The sequence below is a fragment of the Monopterus albus genome, unplaced genomic scaffold (assembly GCF_001952655.1).
Source record: "Monopterus albus unplaced genomic scaffold, M_albus_1.0 scaffold51.1, whole genome shotgun sequence".
NCBI classification, from domain to species: Eukaryota; Metazoa; Chordata; class Actinopteri; order Synbranchiformes; family Synbranchidae; genus Monopterus; species Monopterus albus.
In genome coordinates, this window is record NW_018127931.1 from 3,268,020 (window position 1) to 3,287,009 (window position 18,990).

Genomic DNA, 18,990 nt, shown 5'->3' on the forward strand with positions numbered 1-18,990 from the left:
TCAGCAGGATTACAATCTGTGATGGGATGTTTGAGCATAGACCTACACTGCGGCTGCTTTGTGGTGTGGCCTTGTTAACCAACACTGCAAATGTCACCCAGTCAGTGTCCTCCAGATTCTCCCGGGCCAAACACTCCGGCACCTGTGACAGACGGATCAGACGGCGGTCAGCCATCTTGTGCTCCATCTCACTGGAAGAAACTCGTGGTTTTCTAAAACAGAATGAAGGCTGGATTCAGACCAAAAAGCCTGGATTTATGTTTTGACTTATGTTTTCAGGCGCCTTAGTATTCCGACCTGAGCCGTAGTCCTGAGTATTTCTCAACAGCCAAATCTTTTGGAAGAGGAGGGAGAGAATAAGATTTATGCTGTCCTGATGGTGTAGCTCTGCTCTGAGGTGGAGGTGACTGCAGAGGTTTGGAAACCTTGCCAGTGCTTTCTACTGGCTGGAAAGAGCTGCCAACTTTTATGACATCTGAAGACAAAGAATTTTTTTGTTAATTCTGTAACAAATTAAAATAACAAAACTGTTATAGCCAGTTTGGGTTTTATGTATGGAAGCTGTAAAGTTATGTTTTACCTGGACATGTCCTGGGTTTCGGTTGGTGAGCTACCCTGGGTTTGCTTTTAAAGGAGTCAGCACTGTTGAGCTGAACATTAAAGTCACAGGATTCCTGAAGCTTCACACCTCTACCTCCAGCTGGAGTACATGAAGATGCTGCTGCTGTTCCAAAACAATGAAACAGAAACATATCAGCCTTTTCCAATGCAAGTGCAGTTGTTTCCATGTGACTTTAACAATGTATTCTGTATTTACTATAATAACATAAAATAGACTTCACAACCACTGGTGAACAACTAAATATTAACTTGATTGTGTCTTGGTTTTTTCTATGGTAGCGGCTGGTTTGGCTTGGGTGACTATGTAGCTCAGCTGACGGGAAGGCGTTGGTTTGAGGGTCACTGCTCTGGGACCAGCTGAACTCTCTGCTTTCCTGATGGGAGTGGAGGATGAAGGGGAAACCTTCTGGCTCATCTCCAGCTGCTGCTGCAACCTCTGCATCTGCTCTTGCATCTGTCTAAGCTTCTCTGAAAAAGATAGACATAAGGTTCTAGTGATGAACGCAGACCAAACAAGTAACAATTAACTGAACAAAAAGACACTGTACATCATATAGAAGCAGATAAAAAGAGAATGAAACCTTGCAAATCCTCATTAGACCTGTTCAAGCTCTCACTAGCTTCTCCTCCACTTGTTTTATTCTTAGTGTCTTTCTCTTCTTGTTCAATGTCATCCACATCGCCAAAGAGATCTGACACAGCCTTCTCTGGCTCCACACCTCGCTCTTCCTCCTCAGTGCCATCTTTGTACACTTCCTCATCATCATCTCCATCAAACAGTCCATCCAAGTCATCTGCCTGCTCTTGACTGCCCAGCTCTTCTCCAATGCCCTCATTCTCAGCGAGCAGTGCTGTCAAAATGTCCAGATCATCCTCACCTAGATGAAAAAGATATATACTCACTTATCCTTTGACTCACTAATAAAGTTCAATTTATGTGTGTTTTAAATGTCATAGCACTTACTGTCCATTTTAGAGGTGTTACTGCTGCTGATTTTAGACCTGGTTAACTATAAAAACAAAAGGCAGAAATTATTTTGTGATGGCAAGAGTCATTTGGCAGCTCATATGGAAATAAAGCATGATCTGTATGCCTGGTTTGCATTTTCTCTAGAAAAACAATATACATTACATTTTACATAGAAATGACAACCTTCAATGATTATCTGAGCTGTTCAACAGTCTACAGTATAGCTGGTAACATCACTTGATCTAAAACTGCCTGAAAAGAAAGTTAAGAGGACAATGCAGTGGGTCAAGTGATGTCTGCACATTTGCAGTTATTTTACTTACAGTGTGATACTCACATTTGTAACGGCCTTAATAGCAACAGTGCAGTGCTTGAAATAATGTGCTGTTACTGTCCACCACTGCTTATCAACATACTTTAATTATCCTCCGATATTCTTAAAAACAGATCAGTAAAGCAGTACTAATAAGTTCTTTTTCAGAAATACTGAAAGATTAATCTAGGACACCTCAAGACGAATCATATCAAGGAAATGCTACTCAGTCTACACATTGATCAATGCTATAAACCATCCTAAATCACAAATTAACGTCACGGATGCACCAGAAGAAAATTACAAAAACTGTAAACAAAAAACTGTAACAAAACAATACTCTGCCCTAGAATTCAGTACAGTGTGTGACACTTTTTGCTATGGGCACTGCAGCGAGAGGCATGGAGTTCTCGGCAGGCACAGAGCGAACCCATTTAAATTGACAAATACATACAACGTTTAACATTGTAAGCAATTAGCTACGTAGGTCATTAGCATTTGGACAGAACTATCAAAATGAAACAAAACAGAATTTTTATAACAAACTGAACTTACTTAAAGGCAGCTGGGTTAATGCAACAGCCAACTTAAAGTACCCCGAAATTAAACTGGCGCTAAACGAAGGACCCTGATGTGTTGTCAAAATTCTGCTAGGTGCCCAATAATTTGCCTAACTTAAAAATATGTCTGTCTCGTAAACTGGCTTTTAAATCAAATTATAAGGACCGAATTCCTTCAGAGAAAGTGTCTTTCTTAACTTAAATATATACAAAACACACATTTATGCTGATATTATTTTTTGCCGTATTTTTTTCCTAAGAGGAATCCACGAACGCAAGACGTGTGTTGACCAGTGTTGCCAACTTGGTGACTTTCTCGCTAAATCTGGCGACTCTCCAAATTCTCTTGGAGAGAATTTTTTTGTCAAAAGCGACTAGCAACAAATCTAGCGACTTTTTCTGGTGTTACTGGAGACTGTTCTGGTGTTTTGGAGACTGACGTGAAAGCACGTATCACTCTGCATTTACTGTCCCCAACGAACAGCGGGTGCTGCCGTGAGCCCCTCCCCCGTCCCAAAACACTCACAGTAGCCTCGTGCAGCAGTTCCAGCTGCAGTCAGAACAGAGTGGAGACCCACACCGCCCCGCGCGCGTCCAGACCGCTAATGAATCTCGCATGCGCAAAGCCGCCGCTGAGCCCGGATAAAGGAGGGTGAATTGATTAAATTTGACATTCTAACATTTACCAATACAGGACAAAACAATGTGTGTAATTTACAGTTAATCAAAGCGATCACACCAACAAAGTTGAAGCTTTAACAGAATTTACCAAAATATGCTGTTCATAAAAGGAAAAATGCAAGAAATTGACTGAAAAACACCAGTATTATGTCAAAATGTGTTCCCCGTTGAGCTATTTCCTGCTGTTAAAGTGGTTTCCCTTAGCGCCCCCCTCAGTGGTTAGGGCTAGGATAAGGTTTGTCAAATAAAAGTATGTATGTACATCATACCTATGTATAGAAATGACTATAAAGCTGGGCTTGATCTTGAACCACAGAAATACAATCTCTCAATCTCTGCACACCCACACATATTCACACCTACCTCATATCTTACATATGTAAGGAGGAAATGAAGGTGTCTGAGCAAAGATAATGGCAATAAAAACATTCACTAACTCTCATCAGAATATATACAAATTATCACTAAGTGAATCATCCCACTGAAGAACTCATTTCAGCCAGCTGCCTACACCACAGCACCCCCTACCCCTAACACAGATGATCTAGATTTCATGTGCAACAGAAAACTGTTCCCATCAAATTCAGCTTTTAAACGGAACAGTTCTTAAACCCGTTTCTGTAAAGGAAAGTAGGCATCATATACTGCAGTATAAGCACAAACAGAAGGATTACATTATTATTAAACATTGTTACCAAGTATTATCAAAAATACAAGGAATCTCACTAAAGCCCAATGGCCCCCGATGTGCACAGCAAAATAAAAAGAGAATAAAACCCAAACCACAAATAAAAAAACAGAAGACAAAAATGTACACATTTACATATATACAAGTTTAAAAAGAGCTATGAAGTGTAGAATGTTTGTATGTATGTAGAATTTAATAAATACATATAGCTGTAAAATGTGTTTTAAAAAATGTTGATAATTCAAATGACTGCATTTAAAACTCAATAGAAACAACTCATGGCATTTAAAAGACAGTGACTTATAGTGAAAGGCTCAATACACACAACATAAAATGAACAGAATACATCTGCACCGACTTTGTACTGCAAGAGTTCTGTAGAGTAGGTACTTTATTAATCCCACAGTGGGGAAATTTCTGTGTCACAGCAGCAATAGAGAACAACCAACATAACACCATAAGAACAAAACTACATAAAAACACAGAAAAGAACACAACGAGGACACAGCTGCTGTAACTTGCTGCCATTCTGCATGGTGCATGCGTATGTAAGTATATAGTAACAAAGAACACTTAGTCTTAAAATAGACAGTTACATAAAGGCAACAAAGCATTAGAACCCATACACAAGGATTATAAAGGTAGCGTCACACAGCACAAATAAGCAAATCAAAGGCACCTAAAAACAGGGCAGAGCAGCACTGGAGAGAACAGCAGTAGAGACTAAACAACCAGGAAATCAAGAGCAATCAAATATTACTCACACAATTAATCCCACAATGGGGGAGAGAAACCTGTGTTTCAGCCATAAGGATCTATGAGCAACTACTCAAAAATACCTAAAGCAGGGCAATGTACAGTATTTGAGAGAGATCAGGAACAAGATATTACACATGAACCTATTTACAATGCATTTCACCCCCAGGAGCTGAAATATTGCACCTCAGTAGATTATTGCATAGTCCCACATAATTTCATCTATTTTATCACTGCATAGAATACTGGACTCCTGCAGATGCATACACATGCTCACACCTCTTCTTAAAGACAGATTTGCACTGAGCTGCACTTTAGAATGTGACTATATTCTTCTGCTGCTAATTTGCTGTTGACCTGATTAGGTCCCATACATTTTCATTTTTATCTGTTCATATTTTTATATTGACTTGTACAATTTTTGTGTTATTTATGTAAATAATGTGTGTTTTAAGCTGAGAGCTGCCGGAAGAAATTTCGTTGTGCTGTGCATAATGACAATAAAGATTCTTGACTTGACTTGATTCTTGACTTTAAGGCCGCACACCAAGAGCCGGGGTCTGTCAGAGGTTTCTTCCGTTAAAGGGAGTTTCTCCTCCTTGCTGTCGCCAAGTGCTTGCTCAAGAGGGATTTGTTGTGTTTTCCTCTATAATAATAGTGATAATAGTAAGGTCTAGACCTTTGTAAAGTGTCCTGAGATGACTTTTGTTGTGATTCGGCACTATAGAAATAAATTTGAATTGAATTAAATTTTGAAAGGCTTGAGATTCAGAGACAACGAGCAACAGGTGAAGGCAATAAGTGGTAATCAAAGACCGGAATAAAGCTGAGGCAGGTGGGATGAAAAAAGCAGGAAACCCTTTCAAGATAAAAGTACCAAACAGGAAGCAAGTCCAAAACCCTAACAAGCAGGGTGGGAGGAAAAGGACCAGGAGGTGGGCAAAAACAACAAACAAACAGGCAGCAAGTTGCAGCTGCCTTGAGGGTGAACTAGGGACCAGGCAGGAAATGGAGGCTACTCTGGCAGACGACCTCGGGACCAGGTAGGAGGTGAAGAGGCTGCTCTGGTGGAAAACCCTGGAACCAGGCAGCAAGCCAAAGAGGCCACTCAGAAGGATGACATCTGGACAAGGCAGGAAGTGGAAGAAGCTACTCAGGGGGATGGCCCCTAGACCAGGCAAGAAGCTGAAGAGGCCACTTGGGAGGGCTGCCTCAGAGCCGAGCAGGAAGCCGAGGCCACTCGAGAGGACACCTTGGGGCCAAGCAGGAAGCCTAGGTGAATAGGCTAACCAGAGGCAAAGGCAGGATCCTATTAGAGGAGGATTGGAAAGGCCCCTCATGAGAATGGACAGGTAGCCAGTGTCGGGACCCCTCTGGACAATGGACAGGTGGTCAGCAATGATGGTGAAACCAATCGGCAGCAGGCTGAACTGACAAAGTCAGGACTAACCCAGGGGATTTGCCTGAGGCATCAGAAATCCAATCATGGGCAGCTGCTTGAGTTTTTGTATTCATCACGACCCAGATCAGCACAGGAACAGGAACAGTGGTGTCACTGGTGATCCACCGAGATATAAGAACTGCAGCGGTGGCATCGCTGGAGACCCCCCCAAGGACTGGAGTGGCATCAGTGATGACCAACCGAGGCACTGGAGCAGTGGTGTTGGTAGAGACCTGTCAGGGCACACGGGCAGAGGTGGCGTTGCCATCGACCCACTGGGACACAGTCACGGTGGTGTCATCTTCAGCCCACCGGGACTCAGGGCCAGAGGTGCTGTCTTCATTGTTCCACCAAGACACAGGAACTGGAGCGGTGACGTTACTATCAGCTCACCAAGGCACAGGAGCAGGAGCAGCATTAGAGTTTTGGATCTCCTCAGGAACAGATGCAGAGGTGGCGTCAAAATAAAATTTGAATTGAATTGAATTGAATTGAACAGCTGTGGTTCACTTATGCATAGGCAAATTACTTGCAATATTTATTTAATTGCTGAAAAGAGGATTAATGTATCAAATATTTGTTTTTTATTCTAAATGTAATTCTTGCCTCAAAACTTTGTTGGAATGAAACCAGTTTTTCCTATGCTTAGGAATTATTTGCAATATTAATTTAAAATGTATTTAATTACTGAAATTCCTAACATCCATAAATCTTGTGTTACATGTATCAAAAACTGCTTAATCTTCCATGAAATTAAGCTATGTTGGGAGAGAAACACTAGCTTCTCCTTATATCTAACTAAATGGGGGTAATCTTCCTTGAAACTAAACTAACCGCCACAGCACAGAGAATCAGCTGGTTTTCCTAAGCTTAATTATTTAATTAAGAGAACAAAACAGTAACTCTTACACCTATCAACCCATGTCTGTGGCCTTGTGGTCTGTCCTAATAAAATCCCTTTGATATATCAAGTGGGTTTGTGACAGTGGCGTTGTTGCACTAGAAAGACGACTTTATGGTATGCAGGTGGCTTTCTGTCCTATTGCCCCTGTGGGAAAGCCTAATACAATCCACTAATACTGTTTAAAACCTATAACAAAATCTTCTGTTGTAGAAATGTAACTTACTTACACTTTAGTTTAACTATACTAGTTAAACTTTAGTTTAAATACTGTATGTGCGATTTTTTAAAATCCCTGTGTGGAATTTTTTTCTAGGTATTCTAAGTATATTTTTTGTTTAGACAATCCTGGTGAACATTTGGAGTGATGAGACTTGTGGCAGGTTAATTTTTTGAAACCAGCCACTAGGAGTCGAAAAAGTCAAATTTTAAACACTTAGACCAATGGGCTTTAATGGGCCAAACACATCATGCATCAATTTATTCAGGTTCAATTCGGGTTAAATTTATTTTCATTATATAAAATATTGGTTCTAATTAAAATGCTTTAAAAATACCTTATCTGAAATCTTCCAGTTATGTCTCATTATGTTATGAGTTAAAAAGACAAGATTGCAATTTTTTTATTCACATAAATATAACATGGCATCAGAAGGCCTTTACAATATACAGAATCAGCTGGGTGTTGAAACTTTCTGCACATACATAATATACAAAGGCTATTGCTTACAGTGACAGGCTGATTAACAAGTTAAACATATAACAATGTAATTAGCAGGTTGTGTACTGATGCAAAATAATTAATAAATTTTCATATAAAGTGCATACATGGTGCATGCTCCTTTTTATACCAACACCAAAAAACCCATCTGAGCTAAAATATTAATTCCAAGCAAAAATATATAAAGAATTCAATTTAAATTTTAAAAACCCTTCAACATCCAAACATCTTGGCAAATACCTGCAACTCCTAAAGGTTCAACTTTGGTGGATTATTCTGCATGTGCATGACAGGAAGACAGCACCAAACTGAGAAGAGGTAAAGGTCAAAGCAGAGGAAGACAGAGATTAAAGAGCTCATGGCATGCTATTCCTTGTTTTTTGAATTATCTACAGTTACAATGGTGAATTATCATCTTAGATGTGACCTAAAGTGTACATATGCTCTAGTACTTATATGCAGAAGCAACTTGGTTTATATAAGTCTCACAAACTCTCGCTTGCAAGATTTTGTCTAAGAAAATAAAGTATTAAGTGGTAGTTTAAGGATTTCCTTGAATGGTCATAATCTCCATGTAGTTGCGCATTCATGTGAGCTCACCTGACATCTACCGGGGCCATTGTAAAAGTGGCATGAAATGGACTGCGTGCAGTTTTGTGGCTATATTTTAACCCCCTGCTGCCTGCATTATGACCAGAGGATGTGGAGAAAAATACAGGGTTTGAGGATGTCTGGGATTGTTCCTGTATAGGGACTCGCTGTTTTACCTGACCGGGTCTAATGTGGCGTGAATAGAAGGGCCGGAAACCTACAGGCAGCCAGCCAGTTTAGCACCCTGGGGCAGTGAATGATCAGCTCATCAAGGCTGGATTCCCCTGGAGCACAGTACCTGTTTGCTTTGACTGCTTGGGGCCAGTATGTCTGCCGTATGTGATGTGATGTGGGTTAATGAGAAAATTAATGACCCATGATGTTTCTGTTGGAATTAATTTTACTATTTTGGGAATGTACTGTATGTGAAGTTGCAGTGATCACCGGATGGATTTACTGACCCTGAAGCTACTTGAAAGGGAGTGATGTTTCCACTACTCGGGTGTAAATTTAACAGTCTGTTAATGCGTTGTTTCTATAACATTAAAGAGAATGTTGTAAGGCTGGAGAAGTTACTATGTCTGCATTATTCCAGCTATAATATGGAGTTTCTCAATTACCCACTTTGTTTATAGTATTGCAAATCTCTTTTCATCGATACACATACCATTGTTTACCTATCTATGGAAGAGAAATTCTAACTAATTAATGCTGTTGTGGTTCATTGTACTGTCCACTTTCAATGCTACACCGGCAGCAGGAGGTGTGCACGTTTACAAATTATCCTCTCGTTTTTAGGAAGAGGCTCTCTGGTTTTATCATGCTGAAATAATTACAGACTATTTGGAGTTATGGTAGGTGCAAAACTAATCTAGACGTACTCAAGATTGAACACTAAGTGGCTGTCAATGAGCATGCCATGGGCACTTTAAGGTGCTGATACAGTTGCTGTTGTTGTAGATGCTTATAATGATGAAGGTCTAGTTGATGCAGTCCATGATGTGGATCTGCAAGGAGTCCAGGTCCGGCAGGATCTCGTTGCACTTTGGGCAGGCGTGTTCGGGAAGGTTTCCCTGATGCTGCCAGTCAGTGCCTGAGAGTCAGAAATCACAACCTTAACTTGCTGGATTCTACTGTTTCAATTACACTCAGTTAAGCTCTTACAATAGCACTTCTACCCAGACTGTGTTGTATATCACAACAAACATCACCCATAACATACAGTATTTTAAGTCATGCTGCGTGGTTAAAGGTCCATTTTTCATAATTTTTTCATAAACAATTTGTCAAATATCAACTACATGAAATGTGAAAGTTGTCATTAGAAGTAACCCCACACATAATCTTCAGTAAACTATGCACCACTTGGGTCTTTTAGCTTGTGGTTTTATGACCTGCTACTCTGTTTTCATTCAATTCCAATCCTCCCATTAACTTCATTTCCACCAACAGCTGTTGTCAGCAAAAAAAAAAAAAAAAAAAACGGTACACTGCCTGTCCAACATCAAAGAGTAGATAAAGTTAGCAGCGAGCTGGCTGCCTGTAAGACTAAACTCAGGGCAAAAAAAAGCAAGAGGTACCTCTTCCAACCAGACTTGCCCGTGTTCCAGATGGATTTCCTCCCAGTGATACATGTCTCCTCTGCATCTCATTCAGTGACCGCCTGTGAAAAGACACAAGGAATATGGTTGCATTAGAAAAAGGGCACAGGTCTAGAACTACAGTTGCAACCAGAGTTGCAGACAAACCAACTCATGACACTACAAATGCAACACTCCTAGCCCGTACCATTCCCATCACCGAAGTCCCTATACATTTTACATCTGGTATTTGATTCCATACCTGCCCAGGGAGTCCATCTCCTCCTGTAACTGGATGTGCTGCTTCTTTACATACTCCAGCTGAGTAGCCAGACGCTCCTTCTCTTCATGGAGTTTCTCCCGAGCTTCCCGCTCTGCATAGAAGTCTGAGGAGTAGACCTCTGCCTGTGCAGAGTATAATAAAAAGCAAAGACCATGTAAATGACGAGAGCCTTGCTGTTATGAGAGCTTCTGATTCTTTAGGACCAATGCCACATGCTAGGGTTGAATGTAATGAAATATAGGTATTTAATATGGATTAACTAAAAAGATGCATTAACATGTACTGACTTGGGCCTTAAACACAGATATAGTCTCTAACTCCTTCTCCTTCTGGAAGATCTCCTGCTTCATGTCATCAATCTGGCTCTGTTTTGCAGCCAAGGCTTTTTCAGCAGCAGTCAGCCGGTCCTGTAGTTCATCCACCACCTCCTTCTGCACTAACTGAGACTGCAGGACCAGAGGGCAAAGGTCAAACACATCTGGATCTCATGTCTAATTGTTTATACTCTTTGGTGGGAATCAGTGAAAGTAGTGGGTAAAATGAGAAAATACACAGATTTACCTCTCTCTTCTTCCTTTCCTCTTTGAGCTCATTGTAGTCTTCAAACAGCTTGGTATAGGCATCCTTAAGCTGGGCCAGGTTGTTCCTGTGAAACAAGAGCAAGAGAGGTACAAGAGACATAAAGAGCAGCATCTGTCAAATGAGGTGTGAAGTGATTGATTTATGGCCCACTGGCCCCACAACCTTTTCGCACCTCACTTCCTCCCCCATATCCCCTCACCTGCCCCCCTCCAGAGGATAATCACCTTTATTGGCCAAGTATGTTACATACAAGGAATTTGGGGGGTTTGTGGCTGTAATTGTTTTATGGCTTTAATTAGAAGGCTGCACCCTGCGTGTTATAAGTTTTACAACAACCCCTTCGTCTGGTTTTACAACTGGAGGAGTTTTTATAACCCTAATTCAAAGATCCAAGTGTTTTATTATAGGGTTGACACAACCCTAGAGGATGCCCAGAATAGAGTTAGGTGAAAACAGATGATTCGCTGTGGTGACCCCCAACGGGAACAGCTGAAAGTAGAAGAAGTTTTAAGTTAGCCATTTTAACTTAACGTTTGCCACAATGTAATGCTGCACAGCTACTAATTTTGATGAACAGTCAGAATGTACCATCAAATTTGTGTTAAACCTGCAGCCTATGGGGCAGTGCCAACACATCCAAATTACCTTTGGACCCTGACATAGTTTTCATTTTGCCTGTAGATGCCAACTGTTGGTTACCGTCACATGAGGCCAAGGTAGACGAAAAGAAATAGATAGCCAAAAGCTATTGCAATCCCAGATGTTTAAGCGTGGCATTTTCCTGATTCAGCATCAGACCAGTGGGACTATCGCAGGGATGAAGTGAGGTGCGTAAAAGTGGCGGGGCCAGGGGGTCATAAATCAATCACTTCACACCTCATTTGACAGATGTTGCTGTTTATATCTCTCTGGTACTAGTAAGTCAGTTGGTCTGACCAGATATAGGCTAATCACTGCTGGGAGGCAGACAAATGGTGGTTTACAATGCAAATCACAGTTATATAGTCTGTTCTGTCTGCACATGTAAATTGCTGTATTTTCAAGTTATAGCTACATTGTAATTAAAACAGTTTAGATTTCCAATTGTCTAAAGCAACTTGTTTTCAACAAGGCAGCTTCTCCACTAAACAAAAAGAATCCATGAAAAAATTTGCCACAGATGACCAAAAATGGTAGAACCAAAGAAACGCAAGATAGCAAGTGAATGCACAAAATGAATATTTCTTCAAAGAAGTCAAGGGGAAGTGTGTCTGTTTGATTTGCAATGAAACTGTTGCAGCGATGAAAGAGTATAATGTATGACCACACTATGAAACCAAACATCACATCTACACTGGTGCTGATCGGGAAGAGAAATTTGAGCAAATGGCAACTAGCCTGCTAGCTCAACAACAGTACTTTTTCCACGCTAACAAAACACAAAAAAATGCTGAGGTAGCTTAACTCATAGCATGACACGGGAAACCTTTCTCAGACGGTGACTTCAGTAAACAGTGCCTCACTAAAGTTGCAGGAATAATGTGCCTGGAAAAGATGCAAGAATTCAACAATGTGAGCATGCCCAGAAACACAGTTGTGCGGCGAATCAAAGACTTGTCAGCTAACTTACAAAATCAAGTGTCACATAAAGCTTGTGCTTTTGATTTTTACTCGATTGCATGTGATGAGAGCACAGATAACACAGACACCGCACAGCTGTTAATTTTTTGTGGGGAGTTGACAATAACTTTTGCATTACAAAGGAGCTGCTTGATTTTAGGAGTCTAAAGGGCACAACAATGGGTAAGGACATTTTTGAAGCCGTGTCAGATGCAATTGACAAGATGGAACTTAAATGGGACATGCTGTGTGGAGTTACAATAGATGGGGTTCCAGCTATGACAGGCAAGCGCAAAGGCATGGCCTCTATGGTGTGCACCAAGGTGCGAGAGAGTGGAGGTGAGGCTGTTAAAATGCACTGTATCATCCACCAAGAAGCCCTCTGTGCCAAGAAAGTCCAGCTTGACGATGTGATGAACACAGTTGTGAAAACTGTCCATCTAATTTGAGCACAAGGGTTCTACCACAGAGAATTTCAAGCTTTCCCATCTGATGTTAATGCTGAATACAGGGACGTACTCTGTCATTCTGATGTGCACTGGCTTGTTGCGGTTTTATTCCCCGAGATCAGAAACTGACCAGTGTTTGAAAGAGAAGGACCGATCTCTTCATGAACTGAAGGACCCTCTATGGTTGACAGACCTGGCATTTCTAATTGATTTTACTGATCATCTTAACACACTGAACAAGAGCCTGCAAGGCAAAGACCAGCTTGTACCACAACTTTATGCACACATGAAAGCATTCTGTGCGAAGCTTCGTCTCTTTAAGACACAACTACGCAACTTCAACATCGTGCACTTCCTTACGCTGTCCAAAATCAAATGTGCTTTTCCAAAGGCCAACCTTTCTACAAAAAGGGGAAATATATGTCTGTGATCACATCTCTTATGACAGAATTCAGTCGCACTTCCAAAACCTTTCTGTCATTGAGAAAGAATTCAAGCTGTTTTTCCTTCCCAGTGCATGCAGAAGAAGTGGAAGAGAGTCTGCAATTAGAACGTATCAAAATGCAGTGTGATGATTCTCTGAAGAATCAACATCAGCTTCTCTCCCTATCAAACTTCTACTGGAGCTTGGAAAAGGCCAAGTTTCCTCTGACGCGACTCTACGCAAAAATAATGACGAGTTTGTTTGGCTCAACATACATATGTGAGCAAATGTTTTCTATGTTAACTCTGAACAAAAGCAGATTGAGAACCAAATGACAAACAGCCATCTCTGTGATGTCCTTCACATCTCAACCACCAAGCTTACTCCTGACCTGCCAGCCATCCATCAGTCTAAAGCGCAGCATCACTGCTCCCATTAAGTGCAATGCTGTTCCCATTGTAGGTAAGTTAAAAATATATTCGAGTATTCATGTGCTCAAAAGCCCAATTACTTAATAAATTCATTAAAGTTAACATTTTCTAAAAAACATTAGCTGATGTGTTAACAACCCCAATAACTTATTTGCATAACTAGCTTAAATATACCCATCCCCTTATTTTTCCCTCTTTATACAGGGCTGTGAAGGGGGGATCACCATCCTGACTAAGAAGCAATCTAAGGCTGCTATTTTAAGAATGAGCTGCCAACCCTTTTTGTAAAACAATAATTAAATGAAAACCCATTAATGGAAAGCTATGATGTAGGCTGTTTTTTCCTTTAAGCATATTCTATTATCAAGCATAATTTACCTACATTTGAGTGATTTTGTTTTTTGTTTGTTTGTTGTTGTTGTTGTTAATACACTTTAATACACTAGAGGTGAGGCAATGTATGTACCTCACCTCTAGTGAGTGGCCCAGCCTTTCATATATTTTTCTGTATGTGGCCCTCAGTGAAAAAAGGTTGGATACCCTTGGTCTAAAGAATTAAAGCAGTCATGTAGACGTGTACAGTATGCCACAGAAGTGAGTACACCCCCTCACATTTTGTAAATATTTAAGTATATCTTTTCATGTGACAACACTGACGAAATGACACTTGGCTACAATGTAAAGTAGTGAGTCTACAGCTGGTATAACAGTGTAAATGTGCTGTCCCCTCAAAATAACGCAACACACAGCCATTAATGTCTAAACTGCTGGCAACAAAAGTGAGTACACCCCTAAGTGATAATGGCCAAATGGGGCCCAAGTAGCCGTCTTCCCTCCCTGGTGTCATGTGACTCGTTAGTGGTACAAGGTCTCAGGTGTGAAGGAGGAGCAGGTGTGTTAAATTTAGTGTTATCACTCTCACTCTCTCATACTAGTCGCTGGACGTTCAACATGGCACCTCATGGCAATGAACTCTCTGAGGATCTGAAAAAACGAATTGTTGCTCTACATAAAGATGGCCTAGGCTATAAGAAGATTGCCAAGACCCTGAAACTGAGCTGCAGCACGGTGGCCAAGACCATACAGCGGTTTAACAGGACAGGTTCCACTCAGAACAGGCCTCGCTGTGGTCGACCAAGGAAGTTGTGTGCCCGTGCTCAGCGTCATATCCAGAGGATGGCTTTGGGAAATAGGCGTATGAGTGCTGCCAGCATTGCTGCAGAGGTTGAAGGGGTGGGGGGTCAGCCTGTCAGCGCTCAGACCATACGCCGCACGCTGCATCAAATTGGTCTGCAAGGCTGTCGTCCCAGAAGGAAGCCTCTTCTAAAGATGATGCACAAGAAAGCCCGCAAACGGTTTGCTGCAGACAAGCAGACTAAGGATATGGATTTCTGGAACCATGTCCTGTGGTCCGATGAGACCAAGATAAACTTATTTGGTTCAGATGGTGTCAAGTGTGTGTGGCGGCAACCAGGTGAAGAGTACAAAGACAAGTGTGTCTTGCCTACAGTCAAGTATGGTGGTGGGAATGTCATGGTCTGGGGCTGCATGAGTGCTGCCGGCACTGGGGAGCTACAGTTCATTGAGGGAACCATGAATGCCAACATGTACTGTGACATACTGAAGCAGAGCATGATTCCTTCCCTTTGGAGACTGGGTCGCAGGGCAGTATTCCAACACGATAACGACCCCAAACACACCTCCAAAATGACCACTGCCTTGTTAAAGAAGCTAAGGGTAAAGGTGATGGACTGGCCAAGCATGTCTCCAGACCTAAACCCTATTGAGCATCTGTGGGGCATCCTGAAACGGAAGGTGGAGGTGCGCAAGGTCTCTAACATCCACCAGCTCCGTGACGTCATCATGGAGGAGTGGAAGAGGATTCCAGTGGCAACCTGTGAAGCTCTGGTGAACTCTATGCCCAAGAGGGTTAAGGCAGTGCTGGAAAATAATGGTGGCCACACAAAATATTGACACTTTGGGCCCCATTTGGCCATTATCACTTAGGGGTGTACTCACTTTTGTTGCCAGCACTTTAGACATTAATGGCTGTGTGTTGCGTTATTTTGAGGGGACAGCACATTTACACTGTTATACAAGCTGTAGACTCACTACTTTACATTGTAGCCAAGTGTCATTTCGTCAGTGTTGTCACATGAAAAGATATACTTAAATATTTACAAAATGTGAGGGGGTGTACTCACTTCTGTGGTATACTGTATGTACTACATGTCCATGTGCACCCTCTGACCTCTCCTCCCCAGCCGTCTTCTGCTCTATCTGGCTCTGCATGCTGTCCAGTTGCAGCTTCAGTCGGTCATTCTCTGACTGAACAGCTGGTTTCTCCACCAGCTGAGCCTTCAGACTAGCCACGTCCTGTTCCACTTCACGACATCTACACAGAACAAAAACCATGGGACATTAACAGAGCAAAATGAAGAACAGGAACATTGGATAAAAGTAAAAATTTGCATATGTTTTGGTAATAGTCTTCTATTAAAGATCCTGGTTTATGTTTTTAAGCAAATAACAATCAGTGACCTTGTTATTAGTGCATATTTTTGTGAGCTTCTTTACAAAATGGTTTGAAAATTAAGATTAATCATGAGCATATTTGTACTGTGTGTATGCGTGTCTGTGGCTGTAACCTGTCCTGCAGGTTCTTCTTCATGCCTTCTGCTTCATCCAGCCTGCTCTGGGCGTGCTGCAGCTCTTTGAACAGTGTCATCATCTGAGACTTTAGATTCTCCACCTCTGATGCCGCCTGAAATATTTGTGCAATGACACAAAAACATTGTTAAGGAGGCTCAACTACAAAAATAGACAGTGATGAGAATTTAATGTTGTTCCATGTCACATAAACCTGCTTTTAAACTTGCAGTCTTGGTTACTAGGGGTATGATGAGGTCTCCTGCCATGACATCTTGCAATAATACAACATGACGATATTTCTCACTGGGGCAAAAGCTGTCTTTGCAGGGGGAGTGTGGTGGGCATGTACCATATGGCCACATTGTGACAAATCGATGCCAGTGGCTTCATTCACGTTTCCAGCCTGTGAGTTTTGGTTGTTTTTTTTTGGTTAGCCATGCTGCTAACATAGCCAACTCCACCTTAGCACCAATTCTCCCACCCTCGTGTAAGCATTGATAAATAAAAAGACAGTATAACATCCAGTACTAAAGAAAATGCATGCCGTGTTGTTATGGTGACTTAATTGCAGCCCAAATTCGACAGTGAATAGCAGTGAATGCACATGATAAAAAGATAAACAAAAGTAATTTTTTGTGAAGAATCAACAACAAGTGGGACACAATCATGAAGTGGAACAAAATTTATTGGATATTTCAAACTTTTTTAACAAATAAAAAACTGAAAAATTGGGCGTGCAAAATTATTCAGCCCCCTTAAGTTAATACTTTGTAGCACCACCTTTTGCTGCGATTACAGCTGTAAGTCACTTGGGGTATGTCTCTATCAGTTTTGCACATCAAGAGACTTAAATTTTGCCCATTCCTCCTTGCAAAACAGCTCGAGCTCAGTGAGGTTGGATGGAGAGCATTTGTGAACAGCAGTTTTCAGTTCTTTCCACAGATTCTCGAGTGGATTCAGGTCTGGACTTTGACTTGGCCATTCTAACACCTGGATATGTTTAGTTTTGAACCATTCCATTGTAGATTTTGCTTTATGTTTTGGATCAGTGTCTTGGTGGAAGACAAATCTCCGTCCCAGTCTCAGGTCGTTTGCAGACTCCATCAGGTTTCCTTCCAGAATGGTCCTGTATTTGGCTCCAGCCATCTTCCCATCAATTTTAACCATCTTCCCTGTCCCTGCTGAAGAAAAGCAGGCCCAAACCAGGATGCTGCCACCAAAAAGTGTCGTTTAAAGTTTGCCACAAGCCACCTGGGAGACACACCAAACATGTGGAAGAAGGTGCTCTGGTCAGATGAAACCAAAATCGAACTTTTTGGCAACAGTGCAAAACGTTATGTTTGGTGTAAAAGCAACACAGCTCATCACCCTGAACACACCATCCCCACTGTCAAACATGGTGGTGGCAGCATCGTGGTTTGGGCCTGCTTTTCTTCAGCAGGGACAGGGAAGATGGTTAAAATTGATGGGAAGATGGATGGAGCCAAATACAGGACCATTCTGGAAGGAAACCTGATGGAGTCTGCAAAAGACCTGAGACTGGGACTGCGATTTGTCTTCCAACAAGACAATGATCCAAAACATAAAGCAAAATCTACAATGGAATGGTTCACAACTAAACATATCCAGGTGTTAGAATGGCCAAGTCAATGTCCAGACCTGAATCCAATCGAGAATCTGTGGAAAGAACTGACAACTGCTGTTCACAAACGCTCTCCATCCAACCTCACTGAGCTCGAGCTGTTTTGCAAGGAGGAATGGGCAAAAATTTCCGTCTCTCGATGTGCAAAACTGATAGAGACATACCCCAAGTGACTTACAGCTGTAATCGCAGCAAAAGGTGGCGCTACAAAGTATTAACTTAAGGGGGCTGAATAATTTTGCACGCCCAATTTTTCAGTTTTTTATTTGTTAAAAAAGTTTGAAATATCCAATAAATTTCGTTCCACTTCATGATTGTGTCCCACTTGTTGTTGATTCTTCACAAAAAATTACAGTTTTATATCTTTATGTTTGAAGCCTGAAATGTGGCAAAAGGCCGCAAAGTTCAAGGGGGCCGAATACTTTCGCAAGGCACTGTATATGACTGGTCAACACAGCACCTTTCCTGGATGATGTCACTGTCCGGTGTGGTGAAAATAGCACAAAAGGTCACACAAAGCTTCAATTAGATGTTAGAAACTCATGTACAGTTATGAGGTCTGAAGAGTCTCAAGAAATCATACAGGACAGAAGTCAGTCAAGTGAGTTGGTGGTTTAATTTTATAGTACCAAAAGTCAAAGGCCAAAGTGTTTATCTTTCACATGCACAGTTAGGAAACGTGTTTCCCTGTACAATGAAAGTCTTACCCCTCCTTGAACCGCCACCTTATTGTGGTGGAGGGGTTTGAGTACCCGAGTGATCCTAGGAGCTATGTTGTCGGGGGCTATATGTCCCTGGTAGGGTCTCCCAAGGCAAACAGGTCCTGGGTGACGGGTCAGACTAAGAGCGATTCAAAAGCCCTTTATGAATAGATTAAAATCAAGGACCGTGATGTCGCCCGGCATGGCGCAGCCGGGGCCCCACCCTGGAGCCAGGCCCGGGGTTGGGGCTTGAATGCAAGCGCCTGGTGGCCGGGCCTCCCCTCACGGGGCCCGAACGAGCGACATGGGGACGTCCTCCCGTGGGCCCACCACCTGCAGGAGGATCCGTAAGGGGCCGGTGCACAGTGGATTGGGCAGCAGTTGAAGGCAGGGGCCCTGACGAC

General features: G+C 41.9%; 2 protein-coding genes across 9 annotated transcripts in view; both read right to left on the reverse strand.

The window, feature by feature from the left end:
- The window catches only part of mcm10 (minichromosome maintenance 10 replication initiation factor), a 10,159-nt gene extending 7,185 nt beyond the window's left edge, over nt 1-2,974 (reverse strand). For 5 of the 8 annotated variants that reach the window (XM_020601511.1, XM_020601510.1, XM_020601508.1 and 2 more), the window contains exons 1-7: nt 2,460-2,974; nt 1,586-1,631; nt 1,203-1,499; nt 871-1,089; nt 581-724; nt 298-475; nt 47-212 (exon numbers count right to left, since the gene is read on the reverse strand). In XM_020601511.1, coding sequence (XP_020457167.1) covers nt 47-212; nt 298-475; nt 581-724; nt 871-1,089; nt 1,203-1,499; nt 1,586-1,592 — 1,011 coding nt within the window. In that variant the 5' untranslated portion in view covers nt 1,593-1,631; nt 2,460-2,974. The other 3 variants (XM_020601507.1, XM_020601505.1, XM_020601506.1) reach the window with 3 other exon arrangements.
- A 5,917-nt stretch (nt 2,975-8,891) lies between these two features.
- optn (optineurin) overlaps nt 8,892-18,990 on the reverse strand; it is a 23,960-nt gene continuing 13,861 nt past the window's right edge. Inside the window, exons 6-12 of the mRNA XM_020601349.1 lie at nt 16,240-16,355; nt 15,843-15,986; nt 10,668-10,752; nt 10,394-10,552; nt 10,086-10,228; nt 9,824-9,906; nt 8,892-9,336 (exon numbers count right to left, since the gene is read on the reverse strand). Of these exons, the coding sequence (XP_020457005.1) occupies nt 9,224-9,336; nt 9,824-9,906; nt 10,086-10,228; nt 10,394-10,552; nt 10,668-10,752; nt 15,843-15,986; nt 16,240-16,355 (843 nt within the window). The 3' untranslated portion in view covers nt 8,892-9,223. The remainder of the gene's footprint in view (nt 9,337-9,823; nt 9,907-10,085; nt 10,229-10,393; nt 10,553-10,667; nt 10,753-15,842; nt 15,987-16,239; nt 16,356-18,990) is intronic.